The sequence below is a fragment of the Tamandua tetradactyla genome, chromosome 17, assembly GCF_023851605.1.
Source record: "Tamandua tetradactyla isolate mTamTet1 chromosome 17, mTamTet1.pri, whole genome shotgun sequence".
NCBI lineage: Eukaryota > Metazoa > Chordata > Mammalia > Pilosa > Myrmecophagidae > Tamandua > Tamandua tetradactyla.
In genome coordinates, this window is record NC_135343.1 from 73,676,842 (window position 1) to 73,704,444 (window position 27,603).

Genomic DNA, 27,603 nt, shown 5'->3' on the forward strand with positions numbered 1-27,603 from the left:
GGTCTTACTGAATTTCTCTCATTCAGAGCCAAACGCAAAACAGTCCCTCCACCAACACTTCGGTGATTGAGCAGGAACGCATTGACTTGGGTTCTTCCAACACTGACGCTCCTTCTTGTGGAGCGCCACAACACATCAACTCCGACAAAATGAACTAAAGGCTTTCTAACTAGAGCACTTCTGTTTTTACCAACAATAACAGAACTTCTATTTTTATTGTATTTTCTAAGAAGAAAGTCTAATATTTTCCCCTGGGTTATAGCTATTTGCTTTCTTTCATATTTAAAAATAAGATCCTGCTTTATTTATTCATTTGATAAATATGTTTGAGTCATACTCTGTGTCAGGGACATCCACATGGAGAAGTCCAATAGATATTTGGATTTATGGGTCTGTGCTGGTTTGAAAGGATGTATGTACCCTAGAAAAGCCATGGTTTAATCTTAATCCCATTTTGTAAAGGCAGCCGTTTCTTCTAATCCCTATTTAGTATTTAATGTTTGAGACTATAATTAGATCATCTCCCTGGAGATGTGACTCAATCAAGAGTGGTTGTTAAACTGGATTAGGTGGAAACGTGTCTCCACTCATTCGGGTGGGTCTTGATGAGTTTATTGGGATCCTATAAAAGGGGAAACACTTTGGAGAAAGCTGGAGAATCAGAGAGAGCAAAGAAGGACGACAGAATGCCACAGAACCACAAAGCGGAGAGCCTACCAGCCAGTGGCCTTTGGAGATGAAAAAGGAAAACGCCCTTCCAGGGAGCTTCATGAAACAGGAAGCCAGGAGAAGAAGCTAGCAGATGATGCTGTGTTTGTCATGTGCCCTTCCAGATGAGAGAGGAACCCTGACCGTGTTCACCATGTGCCTTTCCAGATGAGAGAGAAAGTCCGACTATGTTCACCATGTGCCCTTCCACTTGAGAGAGAAACCCTGAACTTCATCGGCCTTTTTGAACCAAGGTATCTTTCCCTGGATGCCTTAGATTGGACATTTCTATAGACTTGTTTTAATTGGGACATTTTCTCGGCCTTAGAACTATAAATTAGCAACTTATTAAATTCCCCTTTTAAAAAGCCATTCCATTCCTGGTATATAGCATTCTGGCAGCTAGCAGACTAGAACAGGTCTATAGTTCAAAAGGTAGGTCTGAGCTGGAAACAGAAAACTAAGGAGACAAGAGGCCGTCGGCAGAGAGAGGTAATGGAACCCATGGAAATGGATGCTTCTTGGCAACAAATAAGTTAAGGTTATTTGAGAGAGTTTAAAATATCTCCTTATATTAAAAAGCTGTTCACTTGCAATCTTCTCCTAAACTGGTGGGTCCTTCTGCCTTGTTTTGTCTTTATTTTCTGATAGGCAAATGCCCAATGTTCATTTTGGGATTTATCCATCCCTGATAGGCAAATGCCCAATGTTCATTTTGGGATTTATCCATCCCTTCTTATTTCCTTCCTCCTCTAAACTAGTTACAGTGGTCCAGGAAGAGAACATGGGCACATGTGTTGTAAATTGTAATGGGCTATTCAAAGCACCTTAGCCCCCCTCCACCCAGCCACGCCCCTGCTTTCCCCTGCTATCTGTGGCCTCACACAGCCGTAGGCTTTGTGGCCACGAGAGGGAGGCAGCAGCTCCGTCCATGGCTTAACATTTACCGGGTGTCCAGGTGGTACTTTCCTGATCCCAAGCAGAACTTGCCAGTGTGTCTTGCTGGGAAAAGGAAGATTTTACTTTTCTGGCTTTCAGGCAAATTGCATTTTCACTTGGCTCTTTTTGAAGGGTTTTGATACATAAAATACAGAAGTGCGGTGTAATTATAAGCTACAGATATTCTTGTTAGTAGCTTTTACCCTCAATTTTTCCAGAATACTTAAAATAAGCCTTTTGTGTGGCATTTCAATTTTCTTTTCGCCAAAGCATGTCACGTGTTATTTCATTTGAAGTGTCCAACAAGTTGGTTGGATTTGGGGGGGGTCAGAAGATACTGTCATTGATGGTTGCCTCAGAGATAAGGGCGCTGGGCTGGGCAAGGGGGCCCTCTCTCGGGAGAGGGGATGGACCCCACTGCTGGTGGGATAAGCCAGCCTGGGTCCCCTGCGTCCGGGCTGCAGGCGTGCACCTGCCCCTCCGCGGGGTGCCCCTGTGGCTCAGGGCCGGAGTGGCGCCACCCACGGGCCCGCCATGCTGGTGAGCCCGTCTCACGGTGAGCCGTTGGGGGCTGTCTGCTCGCGGGGCCCGGCCGCACCCCGTGCTCACCCTGGAAGACAAGGCCCGCACTCGGCGTCGTTCTCCATGTCCCCTGGCGTCAGCACGGTGGCCCGGAAGAAGCCTTCACAGTCCTTGTGGCGTCTGCATATCTGGTAGCCTCCCCTGGAGAACTTCTCCGCCGGGCAGGGGACACAGCCGTAATCGTCATCTTTGGTGCCGTAGCCACAGGACTGGTGGGGGGAAAGGACAAAGGATGGACCTGACACAGGGGCTTAGTCTGCAGGGATTCAGACTCACGGCCCTCGGGCAATAACACAGTGGCTGTTTCCAAAAGCTACTTTTGCTGGGTCTCTACTTCTCGACTTGTCCTAGCTGCAAAAAATGCCCGAGCTGCACTCCTCCCCAGAGCTCTCTGCCCTCTTCTAAGAGTTCCTGCAATAAATTAAACCAGCTACTGTAATCGCCTGTCAAAGTCACAGGCTCGGAGGCTGGCGTCTAACGTTCCCCAGCTGTCTGCGAGAACCGCAAGTGGTGAAACCGTGGAGGCTTTCCTTAGTTCCTAAAGGAAATTTATATGCCCAGCCTTCCCCACAGGAGAACGGCAGTGCCAAACCTGGAAATAATGACGGTACCACTGGGGGGCATTTCAGTTATGCAGCTATGATCTGTGCAGCAGATGAGCTGAAACACAATTGATCAAGGTGCAATAGCAAAGTAATCGTCCTCTAAAGGAAATGAGAAGTTTAACTCCTGAGAAATCCGTTTGCAAACGCTCGGCTGTTTCCCTCACACAGTGCTCATGGCAGCTCCGGTCACTCAACCTCGCTGGCTAATCCCCACCAAAGGCTGGCTGGATGCGCACTCAGGAGGAGGGAGCGTGCATGAAGAAAGCATCACCTCGACCATCACCGGGGCTCAGGGGGGCGGTGGCCAGCCAGGGAAGGTGGCATCCTTACCATGTAGGGCTCCTCCCCCGGTCCGCACTGGGGACACTCGTGGCACATCCCAGTGGTCTGGTTGTAGAACTCGTTCTCGCCGCAGTTCGAGTATTCAGCCGTGGCTGAGCACATCAGGGACACCTGCCACAGACAAGGGGGTCACATTTGGCCTCTGTGCCTCATCGGAAACACAAAGCACTCATTCAGGGTCAGAGCCAGAGAGCCAAAACGTTGTTCTGAGGTCAGAAGCCACCCCGTGGTGGAGGGAGCCCCACTCAGCGTTGAGTACTGGAAAGTTATGCGGAGAGCTGAGTGCTTTTGTTGGGTGTTAAATCCCCAGCGACTGGTATTTCATGAGTTGAACGCCACCACCCTTTGCCTCCCACCAGCAGTTCCTCCGCGTGCCTCTTACACACCTGGAATCACTTCCCCCTCACCCCTGCTGTCGGAGTCCCACCCCATCTTCAAGGTCTGTTTCAAATTCCTCCCCATCCACGAAATCTTTGATTCTCTCCAAAGCTAAGGCTGTGGCTGCTCCCTCCCCCGAGCCACCAAAGGGCGTGGCGCTGTCCGATGCCACAGGAAGTGAGCTGACATTTCGGTCCTGGGGAGGCCTGTGGGGGCACTGGGTCTTGCTCAGCTGACTGTCCCCCACCAGGCACAGTGCTCACTGCACGTTCATTGAGCACTGCATATCTCAACCCACATAAGCACTTCATGGGGTTTCTCTCCATGGCTGTAATAAAGAGTGCCACCATCCCAATACGTTTCATTTGAGCCAGGGACTGTGTCCAGTGTTTTGTTTCATCCTCAAGAGAACCGTGTGAGAGAGGTGCTATAATCACCATGCCCATTTCACGGTTGTGGAAACTGAGGCTCAAAATGCTAAAGGACTGATCCAAATAACAAGAATGGGCCATCCAAAGAAGGAAATTGATAGACTGTTGAAAAAGTAAGTCATAGAATGGGTGAACCTTGAAACCATCATGCTGAACGAAATACGCCAGACACAAAGGACAAATGCCATATGATTCCACGTCTAAGAAATATCTAGAATTGGCAAATTCATCGTGACAGAAAGTAGATTAAGGGGGCCAGAGGCAGGAGGGAGGGGGAATGGGGAGGGAACACTGGATGGGTGTAGAGCCATCTGGGGTGAGAAAAAGATGGCGGTGATGGTTGCCTGACTACATTGTGAATGTAGTCAATGCCACTGGATTGCACACTTAAAAATGGTGAAAAAGGCACATTTTATGCTATATATATATATCACAAAATTTTGAAAAGGCTTAGGAGCAGCTCCAAGATCCTGCAGTGACTACAGGAGGTGGCATGAATGGAAGCCCATGCTCTTAACTGCCAGTCCGGGCACGGCCACCGGGGCTTGGCGAGTTGGAGAAGCCTCACTGGAATGGCGCAGAAGGCTCCTGCAGCAGCTGAGGGCTCGGACTCACTTACCACCAGGACAGGGAGCCAGTGGGTCCATTTACAGTCCCTGCCGTGCATCATCCTTCCTGGGGACTTCACCTGAAAAGACACACTTTTCAGCACCACGGCAAACTGCAGGCTGCCCCTGTGGCTGGGCACGGGGTGGTGGGGGGGGCCCTGCCCTCCTCCCAAGGCACCCGGAGCAGCCTGGGACCTTCCAGAAACAGGCTCCAGGCACCGGGGCCATGCCCCGAGCCGTCCCAGGCACGGGAGGAGCCCCCCTCCCCCTCACCACCACTGCCCAAAGCCTCAGGTCCAGCTGTCTTCAAAGTCAAGGTGGCTTTCTCAGGGGTGTGACCCACTGGATGTGATGTGCCTCTCACCAAACAGAGCAGCGAAATAAATGCATCCTAAAAAGAAAAGGCAGATTTTAAGCTGAATCCCGGTCCCACGCACCTTGGGCTGGCTCCAGGGCCCTCACCCAGCCTCACACCCATTCATGGGAAAGAGCCCCAGAGAAGGTCCTGGAGCTCCTTGGAGGCTAATGTTAAACCCTCGGGTTAATGACTAATTGTTTAATGTGCTCAGAGAGCTTTGAAGACACCAGGCCTTTCAGAAGCTTTAAGCAGAGGGATGTGCTTTAGGCTCTGTCCCCGACCTGTGGGGTCCCCGTAGCACAAGGGAGGTTCCCCAGCAATAAAAAGCCACTGCCAAGAATAAGATCCTGGTCCCCTCCTCCATTTACCTCCCTGTTCTCCCAGTCCCACTAATCATTTTGCAATAAGGAAACTCTTCCCTCTTGATGTTAAGAATGGGGCACGCAACAAAGTAATTAATAGAATGCTATGAGTCCAACCGCTTAATTTTACAGTTGAGATGAGCGAAGCCCAGAGAGGTTTAGTGGTTTGTCAATGATCACACAGCTAGGTAATGGACAAAGGATGACTGACAGCCCAGGCATGTTGATGCTTTTCACCAATTACTAAATTAATGCAATACTTGAAGGAGGAGGTATTATTTTTCTACTTTTCCACTTTCAGAATGGGAGACCTGTATTTCCAACCCAAAGCAATTCTGTATTGGGGGTCTGGCTATTAGCCTGGCTGTACAAAGTGAGATGGTGTGCTTATGTGAGTGCCTAGGAGTCACTGTGACCTTGCTTTGATTCCGGGGGTGCAAAAGTGACAAAACAATAGGCCCTCTTTCAGAGGCCAGGTTTTATGAGGACGCTTCCAGAATCAACTGTTGACTCTAACCAGAAGTCAAACTGGGCTTTGGGAGAGTCATCAAGACTTTTTGCAGCCTGGATGTTCTTGTTCAGTGAGCTGAGATGGGTCATGAAAACCAGTAGCTCCCACCACTCTACAAAACAAAGCTCTACTTGGAAGCTCAAAGAACAAGACCACGCTGAATTGGAAATCCATTTTTTTTTAAAGGAGAAAAGCCCTGCAATTTGTCCTTCCAGCGTTTTAAAGGCAATAGGGAGAAAATCAGCCAAAAGATTCTTTATTGGAAATGAAGTTAAGTTGGATAAAGAGGGGGGGCTATGTAAGCTGGGCCACAGCAGGGGTCAGAGTGGGGGTGGGACAGGGGAGGGGGCTGCAGAGACTCCAGACTGGCCTTCTTCTCTTCTCACTCCCCCAGGATCCCACACCTTGCTCAGTGAAATTTTTGAAGAAAGACTGTAGATTTGGGAGAAGCATTCAACCCAGAAATATGCAGGGAGATGTGAACATTGGAAGAGCTTCAGAAATCAAATGCTTCCAACTCTGTGGCCTCCCCCCAGCTTGCGGATCTGGTTTTTCCGGGGAGGCCACCTGTTCTGCCCACTGCCTTGGGGACAGGGGGCAGCCGTGCGCCCCACGAGAAGGGGTCAGATAAAATCCAGGAGACTTACATCGTAAACTTATTTATAATTGTAAAAACAAAACAAAAAGCAAACTCAAAATCCAATGGGACATCAACTCCGTGGAAGGCCACAGAGGGCCCGATGTGGGAACATGTCTGCAACATGCTTTAGAGGACAAAGCAGGGCATCAGGTGGTGCCAGGGTTGTGTTCTTAGAAGCTTCTAGACGTATCAATTACACGGAAACGAGTCTGGAGCAATATCCACTATACTTTCTGCAAAGATTTTTGGGCAGGGAGTGAAGTAGGTCAGGGATTATGGGAGCCATCCACTTTTTCTTGTATAGTTCCATATTGCCCAAAGGGTTAAAATGAGCACGGATTAACTATGCAAACAGCGACAAGAAAAATAAAGATGTTTTCACTTTGGGAACAAACACATCCTCTGGCTGCTGGAGAACAGCCTGGGGTGATGCCCAAGTGGGTGGGGGTTCCAGAGGCTGAAGGACCCCCCAAGGGCCGATCCCGGGAAGAGAGGGCATTGCTTAAAGATGCTGAGAAGTGCAGGGGAGCGCCCCTGGGACTTGGGGTTTGGCCCTTTGCCTCAAGGTGCCTTTTACCCTGTGCATGACACTAGGTGGCCTTTGGGAGAGGGTTAAGTTTTTCCGAATCTCTTGAAGAGATACAAAGGCTGTCTTTTTCTCCTTTCCAGCACACAGCCTTGCAATCCATGCTAAATTAACTGAGCCCCAAAGTTTACCTTTGAAAAACACCAAATAGAAAACGGCAAGATTAAAGCACCCAGGCACCCAGCGGTGAACTCGCTGGGTGTTTTCCTTCTAGCAATGGGGCAAGCTGGGGCAGGCAGGGAGCAGAGGCAGAGGGATACCCAGCTGCAGTCTTCCCAGTGGGGTACAGGCCAGGCAGGGGTGCTGGGAGCCCGGACCTCGGGTCCATGGTTCCTGGGCTTTGCGACAAGATGGCAGGGTCTGCAGAGATGGGTTTCCACCGAGTCTGCATTCGGGGCTAGAGGTTGTGCCAAGGAGAGCCTGCAGTGCTGGAGACCTTCCAAGAAAAATATTAAGGTTTCTTAATTTAATTGTCTTCTAATTATAGCCAAGCCTTGGAGGGCTTCCCTGTGAAGGCCTGGGCCCGCCTTGCCTTAGTGTCAACCGGGAGCATTTATTCAAAGGCTCGTTAAAAATGTTCCCAGTTCAGCTCAGGGAGGTAGAAAAAGAAAAACAAATGCACAAAGCAAAACAGAAAGGCCGTGGCTTTGGATTTAGTTTTCTTCTGATGACTATTATTGCTACCCACTATCCAGGAAAGTAAGTGCGGTCGGGGAAAGAAGAGGTGAGGCTGTCTAGTTTGGATTCCATGCCCTGTGCAGCTCTGCACTTGGAATTGAGCCCAGAAGCCTGCATGAAAGGACTCCAGCTTCTCGAGGAGGCCACCAAGCCCCTCAGAAGCTGGCGTGACAGGATTTGTTCCCTGTCATGACCTCCTCCTTGTTTTTTATTTTTAGTTTTTATTTGGGGAGATGCATAGCCCAGGAATCGAACCCGGGTCTCCCGCATGGCAGGCGAGAATTCTACCACTGAACTACCCTTGCACCACCCCTCCTGCTTTTTCATGCTGGGGATTTGTTAAGAATCACCCCCACCCCCCCACTTCAGGGCAGCCCTCCTCCCCATTCACTGCCAGGGGTGCAAATCCTAAGCTGAAGGGCAGCATGTGCTCCCAGCCCGGTGGCCCGTTCTGAGCCCTCTAATGTTCACTCCGTAATTATGGCAGTGATGGGAAGATGAGGGAGGCACCGGAATGTCGCTTCTGTCACCTGACGGGCAGGGATGCTGCTGGATTTGGGGAGCTGCCCCCAGAGGGCTGCATGCTGAACCCAGCCCACCAACTGCTTTTTTTTATAAATAAAGTTTTCTGGAACACAGCCCGGCCAATTTAGTCACCTATTGTCCATTGCTCCTCTGATGGCAGAATTGAGCGGTTGCAACAGAGACTTACCCTCTGGCCCTTTAGAGAAAAGGTTTGCCAACCCCTGCTCCAATTTCCGGCTTTTCCTCACCACTCTTCACTTCTCTGCCTTTTGGCCTTTCCTTCCTCAGCACTATTTCCGCCCACACAGCAGGAACCCCTACTTATAACTCTGCACTCTGACCACTTCTCAGGCTCTGCTCTTGTTGAATCCTCGTCATCACCCCATGACGTAGGTCCTATTCTTATCCCCATTTTATAGACAAGGACACTGAGGCACCAAGAGGCTTATTAACTTGCCCAGGATTTGACCCAGCCCTTGCTCCTAACGGCCACACTTTCTTTCTATTTAGCTGGCTCTAAATCCAGGATCTCGGGGACAATAGGCAGGAGTGGGAGGCCACATTTGGAATTACTGATGTGTTTCGTTTAGATGCCAGGACCTCGGCAATGTGTCACTGTCCAGTCCTGCCCGAGGGGCTCGGAAGTGTGGGGGAAGGGAGCCTGAGGGTTTCCCAGTTTGGCCTCTTGTGGCCTCACCATCTCAGCCCCAGCTCTGTCCTCTGGCAACTACCCTTTCAGGCTCTGCAGCCATCATCCTTTTATGGCAAGCCATTAAACAGCTTCCAACAGTCTGGCCCCCAAAACCCCAGCGGGGAGAGAGTACTCTCAGGGGCCTCTGGGAGGTGTCTGTGGCTCACTCTGGGGGGTGGGAGCTGGGGGCCGCTGGGGGCATCGGAACTTGGCTCTTCACGGTCTTTCAGGGAGCCCTGCAGAGGGACCTGAACCGAACAGGCCCCCACACCCTCCCTTTCTCTTCCTCTCCTGGCCCCCTCTAACTCTAAAACTGAAGAAGAAAAGCAAATCAGAGTTGCCTCCAAAACCTAGGAACCCCTCCGCCTCCTAATGCACAAAGCTCTTCTCATGTGCTGCAGAAATTGGGACTCCATCAGGACAAACAGTGCAAAGCACACAGGCCCAGAACGTGTAGCTGGACATCCATCAAGAGCTCTCTTGCTGAGGTCTCAAGCCAACCATCAGGCATCTATTAAAATCTACTCTAGGAAGCAGGGTGCCTGCAGGAAGCAGAAAGATCCGCTCAGCTCACGGAGCCACTGCCTGCAGGGGGCTCGTGATCTGGCACCTTGAGGCCCTTTATTGGCACATCCAGCCTGAGACCACTGAGCACTGAGTCCCCATCTGAGTGTGAATGTGGTGCCAGGCTTTGGATGGGGAGCTGCAACGACTACATGCAATGGGGTGCACTAACCTGCCTCTATGGACCCTTTCAAGGCCCCATGTGCCACTTGCCCTGAAGTCTCTGGCCATGCTCCCTCACCTCTTTACCCTCGTGCTGTTGCCTGTGTTTAATACATAATAGGTGCCTGGTGCATCTTCACCCTCACTAACGTTTCAGTGCTTGGTACGTCCCAGAAATTGCTCTAAGCACCTTAGTGGGCATTAACTCATTTAATCCAGTGAGGGAGGGACTCCTGGAAGTTTATCCCTGCAAAAACCAAGCCAGCTAGTGGCCCAGGGTTGCGTGGGACAGAGCGGAGATTCGAACCCATGCAGTTTGGCCCTAGAGCCTGCCCTCTTCACACTGCCACCCTGTCTGCAGAATGAGTGAGCTCCAGGGCACCTGGGGTTTAGCCAAACAGCATTTTGTTCAAAGGGAATGAAAAGAACTTCAAGATGTGTGGGTCCTTGGATCTGGTATCAGCAGGTTTTCAAACACCCTCTCCCCGCGCCCTTCAAGGGGCAGCGCATTCCCCTTCCGGGAGCACAGAATTTGCACTCCCGTCCCCTTTCCAATTGAATGAGTGCTATGAGGAACGGGGCGGGGGGGGGGGGGGGACCTCGAGAAGGGCTGGTGCAGGCTGAACACACGATGAAGACGTAAGGTGTCATTGCTCTCGGGAAAACAGAAGGCAGGACAATTGTCACGTGGCAGTGACTCAGCTCAGGCGCTGTCAGCGGACATAGTTTGACTTTCATAGCATTAGAGTTACTGTGAAAATACACAAGTGGGCTTGAAATATCTTCCCTTTTTACAGTAGTTGACCATTTTGAAAGCACTTTCATGGACATCGATTCCTTGGAGGATAGACCAGACATCGGGGGGTCACAGGCTCTGGACTGAGATGTGGTTTATTCAAGATGAGGACGTGGCATGAGACATGAGAATCCCGTCGTGTGACACCCAGCCGCTTCCCCTTGGACCACGGCCCTCAGCTGTCTGCCCCTGACATCACATCCTGCCTTGCTGAAGGCTTCTCTTTCTCTGAGGCTGACTGTGATATCTCTACCCCATTGATAAGAGCACCAGAATAGTTGAACAATCTTGCACACATGTGTGTGAGAATTGTTGAGCTGGACGATAAAAACTATCTGAGGTACATGCTGTGTTCCTTGATGAAAATTATACTGCAGGACCCCAAAGTAAATGGCAAGAGGAAGGGTTTCAGTGAGCCTCGGGTTGCTTCCAGCTCACAGTCCTTTGCACATGGCACCAGGCAGGGTGGAGGTGAGAGGGAAAGGGCGGGAAGAGCCCCAGAGGCAGCCTCCTTGCTCTAAAGCAGTTGGCCAACAATAGACTTGACCAAGAGTAGACTTGACCTCTTTGTGGAGTCTGAAGTTAGCCTGCCCAGGTTGAAATAAAGGCAAAACCAGAAGATAATAAATCACCTAGAATGGATGGTATCAGTTGAGTCTGGCCCTTGAAAGTGTGGTTTCTGGGCCAGCAGACTCAACATCCCCTGAAGCTTGTTGGAAATGCAGGAGCTCAGGAAACACCCAGCCCTGCCACATCCTCAGGTGACCTCATGCACGGTAACATCTGAGACAATGCTGCTCCAGGCGACCTCCTCCATGCTTTCCATGGGCTTGGGACCTTTTTAAGTCCATCTGGCTTAAAAAAAAAAGCTTCCCCTCCATAAATCCTGGTCCTTCCTTGAGGAACGTAAATGCCATAGTCAACATTACCCCACCTAGTACCCTGCACTAGATGCTGAGTCCTTTAATTTCGTTTGGTCAGTTGGTCATGTTTTCACTCATTCATTCATTTATCACTTACACAACGAGCATGTGTGGAGCTGCTGCTGTACAGTCTCACAGGCCCTGGGGATGGTGACCTGACCAAGTCCCGACCCATGAGATCCTCAGTCTGACAGGACAGACAGGTATTGGAGACACAAGTTTAGGTCTGTTTTTTTTGCATCGTTAAGGCCCACTCCATCGGGCCTAGTTTTCTGTTTGAGAAGTTGCCGCTTGGAATGACTTGTACCTGTTGTTCCCCAGAGCTGCGCCTCTGCCTCGTCCCCCCTTCCCACCAGGTGTGTCTTCAGAGTCCAGGTTCACCCACCAGCAGCGACTCGCATCCTCACTGAAGAGGGTGGCCGCCCCCTCACGAGTCACGCAACGGAGAGTCACCCCTGAATGGGGGTAGTCACAGCCTCACATGGCAGAAAGTTGCACAGCTGGTGCATTCCATGTTAGACCACCTGTTAGACCACCCCTTGACTCCATGTGGCCACCCTTGAATATGAAGGTGCTGCCTCTCCCCAAAATCATATCCTCTCCTGAAAGGCAAGGTTAGAGGCTCTGGGGAGCCTGGGCAGGGTAGAACCTTTGGAGTTACCTTTCCAAGTGAGAAGGTCCGAGCTCCCCTCTTCCTTCTGCCCCTTTCCATGCCTCCAGCTGGAGCCTGATCCCGGGGGAGCTGGAAAGGCAATGCTGGCTGCCTGGGCTCCGTCCCCCCGGCTCCAGTGGTCATGATAGGACGTGGGCCCCACTGCCACCAGCAACAGGAGCCCTCAGGGCGGCTGGGTCACCCAGGACGGGGAGTGGGGAGGGGAGCTGGCTGCTGTGGATCTTCAGGGAGGTGAGAACCTGTGGTCGGTCCACTGTGTTCCTGGCCCCTGGCTTTTCGAGGTGCTGGCAGCTGCTGTGCTCCGGGCGAGGCAGCCATATAGCTGGGTGTCCATTCCCAGCACTACCCTCTCCCTCCCCTGGCCTCTCCCTCACTCTCCTTCCTTCTCCAGAAGGATGCCCCACAGGGCAGGCTGCTGGTGGCCTCCTCCCCCCATGTCAAGAAGATTCTTTCACTCCCCAGACTCCCCAGAAGGCCTTCTAACTTCCCACCAGCAAAGACAGACCTTTCATTCAACCCCCAGGAGCCTGTGGAGCTCATTTATCAGAGTAGCTGAAAATACTTGTATTTGATGTGATTTATGGCTGGTGAAGCTTCCCTCTTCTCATGTGGGTGATGCTAATTAATGAGAGATTGTGAAGAGATGAACTCATTCTCTTTTCACTCTTGTTTGAGTTGAATCTATTTCATTTGAGAACTAGGAAGAACGGATTGCAATCCTGGTTGCCTGTCTCTTCCAGCCCTGGGTGTGAGACCTGCACTCACCCAGGAGCCCGCGCTCCCTTGGAATTCTTTAATGCTATTTGAACAAGGGGCCCCCTATTTTCATGTTGCACTGGGCCCCACAAATTAGATAGTTGGTCCTACTCCCAGCCACTCTGGTTGGGACAGATGAAGCCACCACAAAGGGCCTGACTAGGGGCTAGAAATGAAGGCTCAAACAAGACAGGTGGATTATCAAAGAGATTCCCGACAACAGAGTGTACTTGGAAAATCTTAGAGCTTTAAATAACAGCACATAAGGGTCTTAAAAGACAAATCTCCATTCTTTATCACTGCACTGAGAAACTTCCATTCAGCAACTTCTTGGTGAAGATATTAGGGTTGGGGCAGGTAAACTGACTCTCCATCAGCATTTCAGGAGTGACAGGTGGGTATATTTTTGGTTGAAAAGATATAGCATATTGTATGTCTCTCTCTCTCTCTATATATATATATATGTATACATATGTGTATATATGTGTATATATATGTATATATATGTATATATATATGTTTCATGCATTATAAATAAAGATTTATTGATAAATATAAGTTGCATGTGAGGATGGTATATAAGTTCTGCAATGGAGACATTTTGCTCTGGTGACAGAAATACCCACTTTCCTTTATTCTCAGGACAATCCTTGGACTCCAAATTTGCTTCTTACATCCACCTTTGGTGCCATACACAGCAGAGAGGCAGCTGGGGGCTTTCCCCATGAGAGGTTTATCTGATACCTGTTGTGTTCTAAACGGATTAATAGAATAGAGGTGTGATGGGCTCTCAAATAAAAGTAGGCATAGCTACTTTTATTTTCCCAGAGTTGCAGGAATGGGCGGGGAGTGATAAGCAGGAAACAGGCGAGCACATATAGGAGCGGGAGGCTGGTGTTAGCTGTGGAGCGACTGAGAGGAAAAGGATGGAAGTGAACCTACCAGCTCTGCTAGCAGACCATAGCCAGAGCCAGATGAACAGGGGAGGGGCTCAGGGGAGCATAGACCAGACTGAACCCATCAGGTTGGAACCCTCGGCTGGGGTGTTCCAGGAAGATGTTGACACAGACTTAGGTAGTTTGAGTTGAGAGTTTGGATAAGATTCCCAAGTTTCATTTCCTAGGTGTAATTAAAATAATATAGAGAGAATAGATACACTGGTACATGTATAATAAATATAATGCATGAAACCTGTTTACTTTTGGCTACTTCTAAGGTTTCCTTTGAAAGATCACTATGAATACAAAAAAAAATTTTTTTTGAATTTTATATAGACCATCGGCTATATAATTATTTTGCAGGTTAAATTATTTTGAATTTTATATAGACCATCAGCTCTTTGGCAGCAGAATCCATAAGTGTAGTAAAAGAGCAAAGAAAGTTAGTAGTTTGGAAATTTCTGTTAGCATCTCACTTTCTCTCCACTCACCCTGTCAGTCTTTGTTTCCCAATTGTTTCTGAAGAGCTAGACATAGCCTTGGCTTAAAAACATTCCTGAAACATCAAAATTATTATTGTTGGTTGTCAGACTAGGTTTGGGCTTCACAGAATACTAATTACATTGTTAAGCAGGTATGTATGTATTTGTGCAATGATAGACTTGGAGCTGAAGCCCCAAGGAGGAGGGAAGCTCTTCTTGGCATTGAGAACAGAATGTGGTATTTGGGTGCTGTAACTATCTTAAAGGCTCATGAAAATAGCATGGTCAGCCAGAATCCATGCAGAAAGTTCAGAGGAAGAGCGGTTATCCTTATGCAAATCTATTACTGTAAAGCTATGCGCTCACAGTTTCATTTCTGTATCAGTTAATGCCTCAGAGCTGTGAGGATCTTGTAGAAGTGATGAGCCTGGAGAGGACTTGGAAAAAAAAATCCCTATATGTATTGCCTTATCCACACCGAGGGCAAGCATATTCAGGGCGATTGTAACAAAAACGTGTTGCTTTAAGTTTCAAAATGTGAGTTTTTCCAGGACTCATTTAAATATATAAAGATGAAATGATTTGTGGGTGCTTTGAGATGATGACACCAGTCTCCAGGACTGCCATAGCATGCCTTAAATCCATTCATCCGTCCGTCCATCCATCCATCCATCCATCCATCTGTCCATCCATCCATCTGTCTGTCCATCCATCCGTCCATCCGTCTGTCCATCCGTCCATCCGTCCATCTGTCCATCCATCCGTCCATCCGTCCATCCATCTATCCATCCATCTATCCATACTTGAATGTATGCATTATTTATTGAGCACCTAATCTGGCCCAGATTGACAAACAAACAATACAACACTGTCCCTCATCTGGGAAGTGCCTCACAGTTTAGTGGGGACCATGAGAAAGTCAAACACAACACAGGGAGATAAGAACCAAGAAGGGGGGTGTGATGGGGGAACATGGGTATGTGTGATAAGTCAGGAAAATCTAACCCACTGGAGGAGGTCAGAAAAACTGTCCCAGAGAAAGAGAATGCAGGATAGCCAGGAGTTATCTGGGGAGAAAGGAGGAAATCCAGTGGAAGTGTAGAGAGAATGTAAGAGAGAACAGTATAGGCTAAGGCCCAGAGAAGAGAAGGGCATGTTCCATTTGGACTACTAAAAGCCACAGAATATTCCTTTCAGGACCATTGTCCATCTCTTTTTTTTAGCAACTGACAAAATGAGTTATGTCTAAAATTGCATTCTGATGAAATCAAGAACTCTTTCTTGTCTTCTGCGCAGAGGGGGACTGCACTGGTTTCTCCCTCAACTCACTGTCCTCATTTCTTTGCTCTCTTCAGCTCAGAGATGATTGACAAGCAATATTTTTGCCCACCCAGTTATACTCAAACACAGCCATTCTTCTTGGATCTGGAGTCTGCTAGAGAACAGCAAATTGGCACCTTAAAGTATTTACATTATTTCATGGATACGAGGGATACTGCATGAACGTTTCTCAATCATATCAATTCTGCTTAACAGCAGAACCCAAACAAGAACATAATAAACAATTACTGTCAGACATACCACTAGAATCCCAAATCATGTCAGCCAAAATAGAAGACATTAATTGGATGGTGAAGACATTCTCTCAGTAACAGAAGTTTAAGGAGATAAATCATTTATTGGCTACAAAGCTGTAAGCAATGAAGTAAGGAGGCCCTAGAAATTATGGCTCTTCTAACTCAACTCCCCGAGGGGCCCTTGGAGGGCTTGGTTCTCCTCTGGACAGTTATCACCGCGGTAGTGTAGATGGTCACCACTGTGGGCGGCAGAAGCTTGAGGGCATTCCAGTGTGGGCTTCCTTAGACAGTCTTCCATCCCACTGGGTTTTGGTCTGAAAGGAAAGGAGGCTGAGGGAGTGGGAAGGTGGACAAAGGTCATGCATATATTCCACGCTTTAGGGTACCCAACTCTCACTTCCCCTCCTCGCTTCTTCCCTGCATCATGCAGCCTCACTCCCTATCCCTTCCATCAAGGCCCTCCATCACTTTATGCCTCTCTTTGAAGTCCAAGCAAGCCCTAAAGAGAAGATGTACTCTCCACATGGAGAGGAAGCCACGTGCAGCCTGGATGCAAGCCTCAGCTCTCCGGGCTTGTAGGCAGCCCACTCTCAGATTATGCCCAAGTGCAAGATGGAGGCTGGAGGGTAAGGCAATCAGAGTCTTCATTCACCTTTTGCACCAAGAATCTAGTAGCAGCGACACACAATGTGATATGCCAATATGGAATTGTGTGCAAAATAAAAGGCAATGAGTAAGGTCTGTTTTTACATATTACAATATGTGATGTGTTACACACGTCACAGCCCATATGCACGCATGTCCAAGTGGTAAATAGTTCAAAATGATTGAAGCAACATTCTCAGACACTGCATACTTCCTAAGACCCTTACCGGGGTATTGTTCTGGAGCATATTTTTATATTCTTATTGCCAAGACTACATTTTAAAACATAGTCAGTTTTACTGAGGTATAATTAACTCACAGTAAGATTCATGCACTTTATTGTAATTGTAAAATGTAATTGACTCTGTCAATGTACACACCTGTGTAACCACCACCCATGCGTGACGCAGAGCATTTCTATCTCTCTAGAAAGTTCCCTTGAGCCCCTCTGCCATCAGTCTACCCCTGTTCTTGGCAATCAGTGATCCAGTTTCTACCACTATAGATCGCTTTTGCCCATTTTAGATCTTCATATAATGGGATTATATAGCATGTTTCTTTTGTGCTTGGCTTCTGCCACTGAACATACTTGTCTGGATTCATCCTTTTGATTGCGGAATAGCATTCCATTGTATTAGTAAACCACAGTGTTTATCTATTTTGATTTCTTTGTACTAAGGTTACATTTTAAAAATAGTTTTTAGTTTTTTCCTGGACCCTGGGGCAGTCCTGACCTTACATTTGATGTCGATGACCATAATATTAGGCAGGTTCCAAAAGGGGCAACTGCTTATCTTTTTTTCCCCCACAGTGATACAGAGATTCTGCCTTCTGCTTCTCTGTTTTGGTCTAAATCTGTTCTAGACATGCCAAGAAGAGAGCATTCATGGGTCACTGCCCCCTCCACCCAAACCACCAGGGTGATTTGGAAGGCACCCTGCCCCCCCTTCAGGACAAACTACTTCCCTTGAATGGTCCCCTTTGAATGGCCCCCTGAGACCCACCCTGGGCTCAGATGGTGGTTGCTACGGAAGTTCTGAGTGTCCACAAATAAAACATGCAGCATCTTCCCACACAGCCATGAGTGTGGTCAAAAAGGAAGCATCGACGGGAAAGAAAAATGATGACATTTGCTCAGAGCCAATCCTCAATGAATGTTTTTCAAAAACTCACTTCAGGAAAATTGCTGGAGTGAATTGAAAATAACAACCTTTTTGCCATTATAGCAATAAGGTTCTTTGGTCCTAAGATGCTTTCTGCGATTGTACGCAGGATTGACTGACTGGTCAAAGGAGAAGCAAACTCAAGCACATTTTTGGCACTAAAATGTGTTTGGTCCTTGCTCCCCAGTAGCTGCCCTGGTCCCAGCAGCCTGAGAGCATAGGAATGGATACGTAACTCCTAAGAGGTGAGGAAGGAGGCAGGTTTGATAGCGGGTGTTGAGTTTAACAGGTCACAACCAGCCAAACTCTGCTGTGAGGTGAGATGTCTCTACTTCAAGATGCCCTGCTAGTTAGGAAAAGCAGCATCTTTCCATGTGTGCCTTATCCAACGGAAAGCGGGCATTGTGCCCGAGAGAAATTTCATTTGAATTCTCCAAGACAATGTGTTTTGGGAGTGGAGCTGGCAGGACCGTTTGCTTCAGGCTTAGCTACCTCTCACTGAGGGCCTACCCAATATCAGACCTTGTTCACACTCACCGTCTCACTTCATCCTCTCAGCATCGCAAGGCAGGCACTTACTCTTCCCAACTGAACTCGCTGAGTGAAAGGAGGCTCAGAGAGGTTGAGAGACTTGCCTGAGATCATGTAGAGAGGACATGCTAGAGCTGGGGTGCAAACCCCAGATCTGATTCACTCTTTACTATTCTTCACAGACTCTGAGGAATAGAGGTCCAGGGAGCTCCAAAGAAAGACTGGGGATGACCAGGAGTGGAGAGAGGGAAAGAGGCTAGGGGCACTGCCATGAACTTGTGATATTTTAAGAATTCTTTAGGAGGCCCGGTGAACTTCAGTGAACCATGGGTTTGACAGGAATTCACATTCCCCTTGTCTCCTTCCCTTTCTGGAAAACATATAGGGTGACCTCACCAATCCGCTGTCATGAGTGAGACTGAGGAGACAGAGGATTCTCTTCTCTTGCATTGATGGCCTTCAAAGATTCTTGGAGACATTTTGTTCCAGCAAATTCATGCTATCACCTCTTCTCCTTTCAATATCAAGCCAGTTACACAGACATTTAACTCCCAGGCAAAACTGTGGCAGTTTGGCCTCCTCTGAGGAATTCACGCCCTGAGAACATGAGGACGTAGTCAACTAAGAAAACTTAAGGACAGTGTGATGGCTAGGTACCGGTGTCAACCTGGCCAAGTGAAGATGCCCAAGTGTCTGGTCAGGCTAGCACTGGCCTGACCATTGCTGAAAGGATATTTCATGGCTGGTTGATAAACCAAGTGCTGGTGTATTAAATCATCAGTCAGTTGATTGCATCTGTGGCTGATTACATCTGCAATCAGCTAGTGCGTGTCTTCTACAATGAGATAATCCAATCAGTTGAAGGTTTTTAAGGGAGAAGGGAAACTCTTTCACTCTTCTTCATCCAGCGAGCCTCTCCTATGAAGTTCACAGACCTTTCATTGGAGCCACCAGCTTTGCATCCTGCCCTGTGGATTTTGGACTCTCCCATTCCCATGATTGTGTGAGACACCTTTATAAATCTCATATTTACAGATCCCTCCTGTTGGTTCTGTTTCTCTAGAGGACTCTGACTAAACACAGATGGCCAGAAAAAAGTCTTGATGTGCCCCAATCTTTTAAGTTTGAGTGGGGAGGATTTTTGTTTGTTTGTTCACAAGTAGATGGATTGTCTCTTTGCTTCTAACCCTGGGAATTAGACCATCCTTCCCCAGCTTTGGGACTCACTGATGTGGAAATAGCTCAGCCACAGATGGCATTGGATCAGGCAGGTGACTGGGATGGTGCAGGGTTATAAATAACCATGAAATGTCCCTTGCGGAGAGGACTTTTTTTTTCTTTCTTAAATTCGAGTCCCAGCACGAAGCAACTCACTCATAAATTTGGATCCTTCCTGTCAAACGCAGGGTCTTGTTCTACCGGTTTGAAAGAGGATTTGTTTTTCATCATTTTCTTTTCAAGTACGGTAGTGGGAGAAAGTCTTGGTGAAGACACCTTGAAGGCTTAGCAAGAACACCGAAGATGAATCTACTCTGGCTGTGCTCTCTTTCAGCTGAGTTTGTAAGGACTCTGATGAGCAGCCAGAGGCACAGAGGACAGCATTTATAACCCTCAGAGCATGGGAGTTATTGGGGTTGAGAGTAAAACTTCTTATTAGTGGTTTAATTCATTCTTCATGTAATTACATTATACATTTATGTGATACGGATTATATTGCAATTACAGCACATTGATTTTACTACCCTGGGTCTTGCTTCAACAAGATGAAGCGCTGAAGTCACTGCTGATGTTGTGGATATAAGTTCTTTTTTAAAATTGAAAGTAGCGGCATTGTGCTAGCCGGGACAGGTATTGACTAGTCTAGATCCAGAATCAGCACGAGGAGAGTCACCACAGGTGTGGGAGTGCTTGCTTCTGAGTTCACCCCAACTTCTGAATGGAATTTTCAAAGTGAAGAGCCAATGGCATGTTTCCATTGCCCTGATCTTTTGAATAATAGGAGAAGTCCCTACTTGGCTCTGTCTTTTTTGGTTGCTGGTATCCACATTACAACCTGGGGGAGAAGTACTCCAGTGGGTTAGGCACTCTTTCTTTCTTAGTGATGCAATGCTTTGCTCAGGGGTCCTGAGTACTTAGGGTTGCACAGTGTGTACTTTGCACCAGGCCCCTGGGCTGAGCTGCACTGAGGGTGAATTTCCAGCCCCCATCCCTGCCCATAGCTGGCCACCAGCCCAGGGGATACCATTTTCCAATCTTCAAAAAGGCTCCATATAGACCATTGCGCGCCCTGAACCTGATGACCTCGCATAAGTCCTTTGTGCTTCCTGTGCAGTTAGTCATGGTAAGTGAGAGGGGGGAGATAGGTCTCTCTGCTTGCCAGTTTCTCAGAGTTACCCTGAGAGGAACTCTGAGGGTAAGTTTGATGAGTTTATGTGGGAATATCTGAATGCAAAAGCTCTGTAAAGACAGTGGTTACTCAGGAATGCGAACATCCAATTACTGTCCAGAGGAGATCTCATTGGTTCAGCAAGAATGGCGTTTTCTTTTTCAGAAAATTAAAAATTTCTGACTGCGATGCAGTGATGTTGGCCATGGAACCACAGAGCCAACAACACTTCCGCCTTTAATCTCATGAGTTAGTCGTGGGTGGTATACAGTATCCTGGATTGGAAACTCGTTTCTGTTCTGGAAAGGATTTGGAACATTCATGCATTCAATAGACCTTAACAAATGCCTCCCAGCCTAAGAGCTGGGGTGTGAAAACTGAGCATTGACAAATGCCCTCTCACAGCATGTCCATGTGCCAGGCACTGTTCCAAGTTTATATCATCAACCCAGTGAGGTGTTCCCATTTTACAGATGAGGAAATCGTGGCACAGAGCAGGTCTCTGGCACAGAGCAAGAACCTTCCTGAGGTCACAGAGTCAGGCCGAGTGACTGAGCCAGGATTCAAATCCGGACACCCTGACTGCAGAGGCCAGGCTCCTAACTGCCAGGCCAGAAGAACTTCCCTGCCTACAGGGAACTAACAGACTTTGCAGAAAGCTGCAGGTTCTTTGACCTGAGCAGGACTCACTGCTTACGTACAGTCTTGATGATTCAGGAGGGAGAAAGGGGCAACTGTTCTCGTGCTCAAGGTATGATACCAGCTTAGTAACTTAAATTGTTGCATGCTTTCTATTTTGCATTTAGTACAGTTTGGAAATTTCTGGTCCTTTGAACATCCACAATGCTGCCTGGGTGCCAGAGGGATTTCGGTCCTATTTGGGGACAACTGGCTGTGTGCTGGGTTCTTTCTCGGCCATTCCCCTAAGGTCTCCTGTGCTGGTAGACTTCTGTTTATCCCAGGGGCCAACAAGGAATGCTCTGCCAATGAATCCAAGTATATAACATTTAAAGACACCTTTTATTAGGTGTTTCATTATGAATTTCACGACTCTGGTAGTTTGATGCCATTTATTCTCATGCCAAAAAAATAAAGTGATGCCGAAATATTTGGAACTAGAGTATGCTATTACTGAAATAAAAAGAAAAATACATATGAAGACTTGAAACCTGTTAATTAGAAAGAAATACTAAATTTTTAAAAAAGGAAAATGTGTCTGAGTTTTAATTCTGAGTAGCATTAATATAATATGTATATTTTTAACTTTTTTATTATATAGTATAACATATACAAAGAAATGAAAAAGCAACGGTTGCCAAAGCACTCTTCAACAAGTAGTTATAGGACAGAGCCCAGAGTTTGTCATGGGCTACCATACAATCCTCTCAGATTTTTCCTTCCAGCTGCTCCAGAATATAGGAGGCTAGAGGGCTTAAATATTTTGTATCATCACAATCCACATTTTTTCCTTCTCTTCTTGTGAAAAATAACATATACACAAAAAAGCAATAAATTTCAAAGCACAGAACCACAATTAGTTGTAGAACATATTTCAGAGTTTGACATAGCTTACACAATTTTAGATTTTTACTTCTAGCTGTTCTAAAATACTGGAGACTAAAAGAGATATCAATTTAATGATTCAGCAATCATACTGGTTTGTTAAATCTTTCTTCACTGTATTGTATAATTCCACCATCACTTTTGGTCTTTCTATCGCTTTCTTTAGGGGTATCTGGGCTATAGCAATTTTAAATTTTTGATATTGGAAGGGCCTGTCACTAATATGGGGTAGGGAGATGGAACTATCTGATGTTCTGGAGAGGCTGGGCCCTCTAGGTTTCAGGACTTATCTGGACCAGGGACACATCTGGAGATTATAGGTTTCTGAAAAGTGACTCTAGTGCCTGGAACCCTTGTGGAATCTTATATATTGCCCTAGATATTCTTTAGGATTGACTGGAATGGTCCTAGCTGAGGTTTGGCAGGTTATGATAGGTAGCAAGGTCTAACTGAAGCTTTCATAAAAGCAACCTCCAGAGTAGCCTCTCAACTCTATTTGAACTCTCTCTGCCACTGATACTTTATTATAATATGTATCTTTTAGGCAGGGGGTGGGGGTGGGGTGGTCTGCCAGTGTTTTAAATATCCACCACCAAGAATGCCAGGATAAAGAATTGAAAAGAAATTGAAATATAAATATGAAGCGAACTTGAAAAAATTGAGATACATTCATTGCAAAATGTCATGGAGCCCATAGAAAACTAGGTTAATTTAATTTTATTAATTTGTGGTCATCATATTCCTTAAACGTGTACTGAAAGCTGGATAGGATGGAAGACATGAGTCTGTATGATTTGAAGGTATTAAGGGAAAACTGTACTTATGTCCAGTATTCCAACATCAGCCATGCCACGGACGGAGGGTTTTTCTAGTGCCCAACTCAGCACAGGCCACCCTACGGTCATGACTTACTAAAGGCTGATGGGCCGTGCCAGGTCCTGAGTAGATGGCCTGGCTTCCCTGTGGGTGTTCTTTTGGTGAGTGTGGGTGATAAAATACACACTTAGTATATTTACAATGTTGCACAACCATCACCACCATCTAGTTTTAGTTTCATCACCCCAAAAGGAAACCCCACACCCGTGAGTACCATTCCCCCTGCCCCTCTCCTTTCAAACCCTGACAACCACCAATGACTTTCTTTGTCTCTCTAGAGATATTAACAAGAAATTAACACATCCGTAGCTGAAATGGAATCATTCGCATTCAATCAGAGATCAACATTAAAAATCACAGTGACCAGACAATGGAGTATTATCCAGCTATAAAAAGAAATGAAATACTGATAGCTGCTACGACATGGATCAACCCTGAGAACGGTGTGCTAAATGAATAGTCACAAAACCCACAAACCAGAGACTGGTTAGATAGCTTCCAAACAAAGTTCAGTACCTGCAGGGCAGGGCAGCTCTCACGGGATGGTGACGGGGAATGGGGGCTGAGAGGACACACACCTGAGTGTATTAAGCATCAGTAAGGCGTCTTGCACACGGTAAGGGCTTGGTTAAGATCTGCTGAATTGAACTGTATATGACCATGACTCCTGGGAGTTGGTGTCGAGAATATCTCCAGTACTGAGCAATCTTTAAAAAGCTGGCTCTCTGGCCAAAGGATACATTTATATACGAAGAAGTAAAATTGTTTTGGAGTGTGTTCTAGTTTGCTAGCTGCCAGAATGCAACACACCAGGGATGGATTGGCTTTTAATAAAAGGGGATTTATTTCATTAGTTCTTCAGAGGAAAAGCAGCTAACTTTCATCTGCAGTTCTTTCTTACATGGGAAGGCTCAGGGTGATCTCTGCTGGCCTTCTCTCCAGGCCTCTGGGTTCCAACAGCTTTCCCCGGGGTGATTTCTTTCTACATCTCCAAAAGCCTGGGCTGAGCTGTGAGTGCTGAGATGAGGTATGCTGAGCTGCTTGGACTGTGCTATGTTGAACTCTCTCATTTAAGCACCAGCCAATTAAATCCAAAGTCATTCATTGCATCAGGCACGCCTCCTAGCTGACTGCAGATGTAATGAGCAACAGATGAGGTTCACGTACCATTGGCTTATGTTGACAGCAACAGAACCAGGTGCCTTCACCTGGCCAAGTTGACAACTGAATCTACCACAGAGTGTATCATTCTCCAAAGATGTATTTTTAAAGTACAGTTTTTCATTTTATCTCTTTCATGGACTATGGATTCCTTTATTTTAACCAGTGTAAGAACTCTTTATTGGAGATAATCAACAGACTTCAAACACACAGGGGGAGTTTCTGGAATGTCCATTTAATAGTAATAACGGTTATTTCTGGGTGGGGAAATTCAGATTTCTTCTTTGCTTTCTTCTTAATATTTTTCAATATGGTTCTTTTTTTTTTTTTTTACTATGGCAATAGGCTATTTATAATAAAAGCAAAAAAAATATTATTCTGATGGAAAAAAGCAGGGGCATTCATTTTCTCTCACACACAGTCATATCTGCTGACTTTGCTTTCCAATTAACACAAGCTCATGGCTGCAGTGTGCCTGGCAATCCTTTCCTCACAAGTAGCTGTTTTGGGCCTGGGCCTGTGGTCCTTCAGTTCTGAATGACATGACCTGCAGCATCCGATGACTCTATGCTAACATCACCTTCCTGTTGCCATTGCAATTCAGATGCCAACCTCAAAACCAGTGCAAGTTTTTCCCTAACAATTGTGATGAGTTTCTCACTCTTGACGGTAAAAAAAAAAAAAGAATCATCTGAGATTAGAGGGTGGATTGGGGCTGCAGAATGAATGACATAAGCCAGAGACTCCATTTGGGTCACATCTCACGCCTACTCCTGCTCCCACAATGTATTTCATATGGAAAACGGATGTTCTCATTTTTTCCCCAAACTCCAAAGAGTGACTCAACTGAAATAATGAGGTATACAGCCTATGATTTATCATAGGCTAAGTCTTTGTGGTGCTTCAGTAGCAGATGTGACTGAGAAATGATTCTCTGAGCTCATCTAGTCCAATGCCCTCATTTCCTGAGGTTTTAGAAGAAACTAGTGTGGAATTCTTCTCTCTGGAATTGTGGAGACTGGGTGCAGCAAACTAGACAAGTGAATTAATCAAACTGTGTATATTCATTGAGCTCTGTGTAGGTCATTGTGCCATGGGGAGGCAGACCATATGGCATAATTTCTGCACTACAGGAAGGAGCTTCCTAGCTGGGAAGATGAGCATAACCACACAGAAAATAATGCAACCATAAGAGCCTAGCCAGGGCCAGATTAATCAAGGGAGTGGGAATAATCATTTACTCTTTCATGTCCAACATAAGGTTTGACAAAGGCATAGAGAGTGTGTGACTTTACTATTGTAAATACAAGGCCTGCAAGAGTGTGTGGTTCTGACCTGACACACTGTCACGTGCTACCATCTTTGCTCTGTTGCAGTGACCCTTCAGCCCTCTCTTGGTTCCTGCCTCACCCCTTTCATAGGTTGAGTTCCCCAGGAAACAGACCCTCAGGTAGAGATTTAAGTGCAAAAAATTCATCAGGGAGAGTTTTGGGGCTCAACACTTGTGGGGAGGAGGGCACAGGAAGTAGGGCTGAGCAGCAGGAGAACTTGGGTTTCTCAACAAAAGTCCTCAAAGAAGCGAGTGTGACCTAGCTAGAGTTCTATATGATTTGGAGCAAGGGGACCAGGCCTTTATTTCCCTACATCAACCAGGCTTGAACTGCCCTCAGGAAGGGGTTGTCTGTGACCTTGGGTTGAGCCAGCCTTCTTCACCTAAGAGCAATTGCCAGCTGTGGGGACTCACCTACAATCTGTCTCCCATCCATACTTTCTGCAACTGGGAGGATGAATGCTTCTGTCTTGAAAAAAAAAGGTATCTGGGAGTCACTTCACAGGGTCACTACACTTCTTGTATTTGCTTACCAGACTGATAAACTATCTATTCTGGGCTTCTTAGAACATCCTGAAAGGATTCTATGGAGTTGGAAGCTCTTTCTCAGAGGAGTCAGGTCCTTATAGAGGAGGAGTCCTCTTGCCTATTCTCCTGCTTATCCTGGTTCAGTCACCCTATATTACTTGAATGTTGAGTAATCTCAACATCCACCTTCAGCATATGTCCAGTCTAGTGGAATCTCATTCCAATGACACATCACTCTATACTAGAGAAGCTAAATTGGGAAGATAATCACAAACGGCTGAAACTTCTGTTATTTGGGCAGCACCGAATCTGAGGTCAGAAGAGAATCCAACCTGAAAAGGCCAGGATGACCTACATGATTGTTGAACCCACAGGTACTGAGTTATAGAGGGAATTGAACAGAATTCAGTATAAAGGATATCTTGATGGAAGAGGCTTAGTCTCATCAGGGTTTAAATCCATGTTTGAAATTCACTGTTTCAAATCCTATGAACAACACTGTTTATAATCCTACATAGATACTTGCACATGGATAGAGGTAACGTGGTTTAGAAGAATGAGCACTGGGATGGGGGGAAGCTGTGGGTAAAACACTTCACTAAGAAGCTTCAGTTTCTTTAACTGTGAAATGAGGGTTTTATACTAGACCATTTCTACAGGTCCTTCAGTTTATGAGGTTCTTTTAGATCTTTGATATGCAGTGAAAGATCTTGGTTACACTATTGTCAGAACAAATGCTTATACTATGGATTAATTTATGGCAGCACAATTATATCCCGATTAGCTCAAAAAACATTATTATCCTCCCAGATGTTGTCTGGGGATACTAAGTGCTAATACAAAGATGTGTAAGATGTTGGCTGGCTCTGGAGGCTCTTGCAGTCCAATAAGAAGATCAGATAGTAAGCAAATGACCATTAAGGCAAGATAAGAATATTTCCATAAGGAAGCATAAGCATAGTTTTCTTTATTGTTGATTTTATTTGCTTTTGTTTTTTGTTTTTAATTTCTTTAGGGGGAAGATCAAAATGGAGAAATCACATTGTTGGTTGGGCAGGGATGAGGGAAAATTTCATGGATGAAGTAGCTTTTGACATTATTTTAAGGAATAATGAGGGAATAGATTTTAGGTATAGGTTCAATATGTGGAGACTTAGGGAAATAAAGTAACAAGTGACATGCTTCTTGAGTCAGTGTAAGTAGTTTGTATTTTTCTTGGAATGTGCCCATTTTAGCAGGTTATATAGTTTGTTGGTGTGCAGTTTTTTCATAGCATCCTCTTATGATTCTTTTTTATTTCTGTGGGGTCAGTAGTATTGTCCCCTTTCTATTTGTGTTCTTTCTCTCTCTCTCTCTTTTTTTTTTTTGTCAGTCTAGCTAAAGTTTTGTCGATTTTATTGATCTCTTCAAAGAATCAGCTTTTGCTTTCATTGAGTCTCACTACTGATTTTTTTAGTCTCTATTTCATTTATCTCCACTTGAATCTTTATTTCCCTCCTTCTGCTTACTTGGGGTTTGATTTCATCTCATTTTTAAAAAATTCTTTATTTGTGAAGTTAGTTCTCTGATTTAAGATCATTCTTCTTTTTTAAAGTAAGCATTTGG

General features: G+C 46.4%; 1 protein-coding gene across 1 annotated transcript in view; it reads right to left on the bottom strand.

Moving 5' to 3' along the window:
* The window catches only part of EDAR (ectodysplasin A receptor), a 117,286-nt gene that overhangs the window by 43,443 nt on the left and 46,240 nt on the right, over positions 1-27,603 (bottom strand). The window contains exons 2-4 of the mRNA XM_077134951.1: positions 4,605-4,673; positions 3,165-3,287; positions 2,257-2,438 (exon numbers count right to left, since the gene is read on the bottom strand). Coding sequence (XP_076991066.1) covers positions 2,257-2,438; positions 3,165-3,287; positions 4,605-4,655 — 356 coding nt within the window. The 5' untranslated portion in view covers positions 4,656-4,673. The remainder of the gene's footprint in view (positions 1-2,256; positions 2,439-3,164; positions 3,288-4,604; positions 4,674-27,603) is intronic.